Source organism: Triticum urartu, chromosome 3A, assembly GCF_056163025.1.
Source record: "Triticum urartu cultivar PI428250 chromosome 3A, HENAU_Tu73, whole genome shotgun sequence".
NCBI lineage: Eukaryota > Viridiplantae > Streptophyta > Magnoliopsida > Poales > Poaceae > Triticum > Triticum urartu.
In genome coordinates, this window is record NC_141875.1 from 8,655,762 (window position 1) to 8,658,099 (window position 2,338).

General features: G+C 46.7%; 1 protein-coding gene across 1 annotated transcript; it reads left to right on the top strand.

The window, feature by feature from the left end:
• The first annotated feature begins 203 nt into the window (after positions 1-203).
• On the top strand, positions 204-1,367 carry LOC147977709 (F-box/LRR-repeat/kelch-repeat protein At2g27520-like). The gene has a single exon (XM_087514509.1). The coding sequence runs from the start codon at positions 204-206 to the stop codon at positions 1,365-1,367; it is 1,164 nt and encodes a 387-aa protein (XP_087370635.1).
• Positions 1,368-2,338: the final 971 nt, after the last annotated feature.

Below are 2,338 nucleotides of genomic sequence, written 5' to 3' on the forward strand. Positions count from 1 at the left end.
CTAACTGGAGGAAGGAAGGTACGAGTGCGAGTCTACCATGTTCAAAGTTAGTTTCCGACTGCAACAAGAGATCAAATCGACCTACACAAAGAAAAGCAAGATTATCCGGACACCAGGGATCGGCCCCCCAAAGAAACAAACCCTTGCGTTTGGCCCTAGCAGCGTGGCAGCGTCGTGGATCGGCCGAGAGCGAGGGCGCCGACATGACCCGCCACCGCCGCAGCCGCTCCGTGCTGGCCGTGCTGGAAGACGACGATCTCCTGTGGGAGATACTCCTCCACCTCCCACCTCAGCCGTCCGCCCTACCGCGTGCCTCCGTTGTTTGTAAGCGGTGGCGGCGCCTTGCCTCCGATCCCAGGTTCCTCTGCCAGTTCTACAAGCATCACCGGAAGCCGCCCCTCCTTGGCTATTTCGAGTACCACGAAGACATTGTGTTCACTCCAGTTCTGGACCCTCCCGACCGTGTCCCACCCATTCGCTTTGACCTTGTACGATTTGGCAGACGCCGCGATGATGACATCCGCTTCCCTCCCGCGAACAAAGTGCTTGGGTGCCGACACGGCCTTGTCCTTGTCGGCCACCATTTGTGGAGAGAGGTCATTGTGTGTGACCCCATCACAGGCGAGCAGTGCCCCGTGGCAGCACCTTTGGAGTTCCAGAGGGGGTGGTTCAACGGGGCGGTGCTCTGTGCTGCCCGCGATCAGGGCCACGTGCACGGCGCATGCTATTCATGCCCCTTTAAGGTGGTCTTGGTGTCTATGTACAGAGAATACAGAGATGTTTATGGATTACCCATCACCCGTGTTTATTCCTCAGAGACTGACACATGGAGCGGTCTCATCTCTACAGAGGTTTCACGAAATAAGTGCTCTTATTTTGGTCCTAGCACCCTTGTTGGTAATGTCCTTTACTGGCCTTCATACAATTGGGAAGATAACATACTTGAGTTTGATTTGGACACACAAAGCCTTACAGTGTTAAAGGGGCCTCCAGGTATGAATGATTTCGACAACTTACAGATCATCCAGGCAGAGGATGGCGCCATTGGTATTGCCGTGTTGTCTTACCATACCCTCCGACTATGGCAGAGAATGGTAAACTGCCGAGGCGTTGCCATATGGTTATCGCGCAAGCTCGTTCCATTGCGTATCCTTCTGAACATCCCTCCTCGAACTGAGAGGAAGAGGGAATGTCCTCGATTGGTGGGGTATGATGAGGATACCGATGTAATCTTTTTAGGTATCCGCGACAGTGTCTATATTGTTCAGCCCAAGTCAATGCAAACCAGGCAACTAAATGTGACCCGTTCTCCAAATTATTGTTACCCATTCACAAGTTTGTTTCCACCAGGTTACTTGCAGAAGTGATGATTTTATAATGATAAAGTGATCATGAGTTTGTACACGGGTGCTTCTGTTAGATATTATCTTTATCTATATTGGGTCACTGGCAGGTTAATACTTTTATGTTCTCCATATGAAGAAAGGGATGCTGCAGTTTTTTGTTCTCCCTGAGTTTGTCGTGCATCAGTGTGGTCGGCAGCGTTGAAAAAACTGTTATCTGAAGAAACTTACTGAATGCATATGCCTTGGTCTAGCTATGTTTCCAATGTAGCAATATGATTTTGAATACCTTAGTATTAATGCAAGTTGGTTTTTATTATCTGTTGCTTATGTACGTGCTTGCGCTTGGGAGCTCCTATCTCTCAGGTGTGTGTTGAGTGTGCTTCTCAGCTTTGGTTTGAAAAGCATGACATCTCCGTCGATACAATGTGATCATGATCCACCCGTTCTCTCTCTTTTTTTTTTGCTCAATTTGCCTTGAGATGAATATCAGGAAATTAATGGGTTAGCTGTTGCACACTGCAAGATAGTACCAGACTAGGGAGGGAGGAAAATGTTATTTGGTCTCAACTAAATGTTATTTCACTCTCATTACAGTGATGCAATATGCCGCTAAAGGTGGAAGCTGATTGTTTGGAGATTGTGAACACAGTGCAAATTTTTATTTCTTTTATTGCATATTAAAATTTGTACAAATCTTAAAAATGAAAACATAGATAAGAAAAATCTATATTACAAAAAGTTCTTTCATCGTGGTAGGCATATCGACGACCCTCCTGCAATTGTACGCATCAGAGGCGGGGCATGTTTTTTTTAGATTACCGCACAACATTGATTTAATGCCGTGTTGTAACGCCCCGGATGTAACTTTCTCAATTTGTACTCCAACTCTTGCCGTTTCCGGCGTTAAGTTATATTTATTTTCTCGGGTTCGGGTCTTTGTATCCGTGTGTTGTTTTCGTTGTTATGCATCTCATATCATGTCATCATGTGCA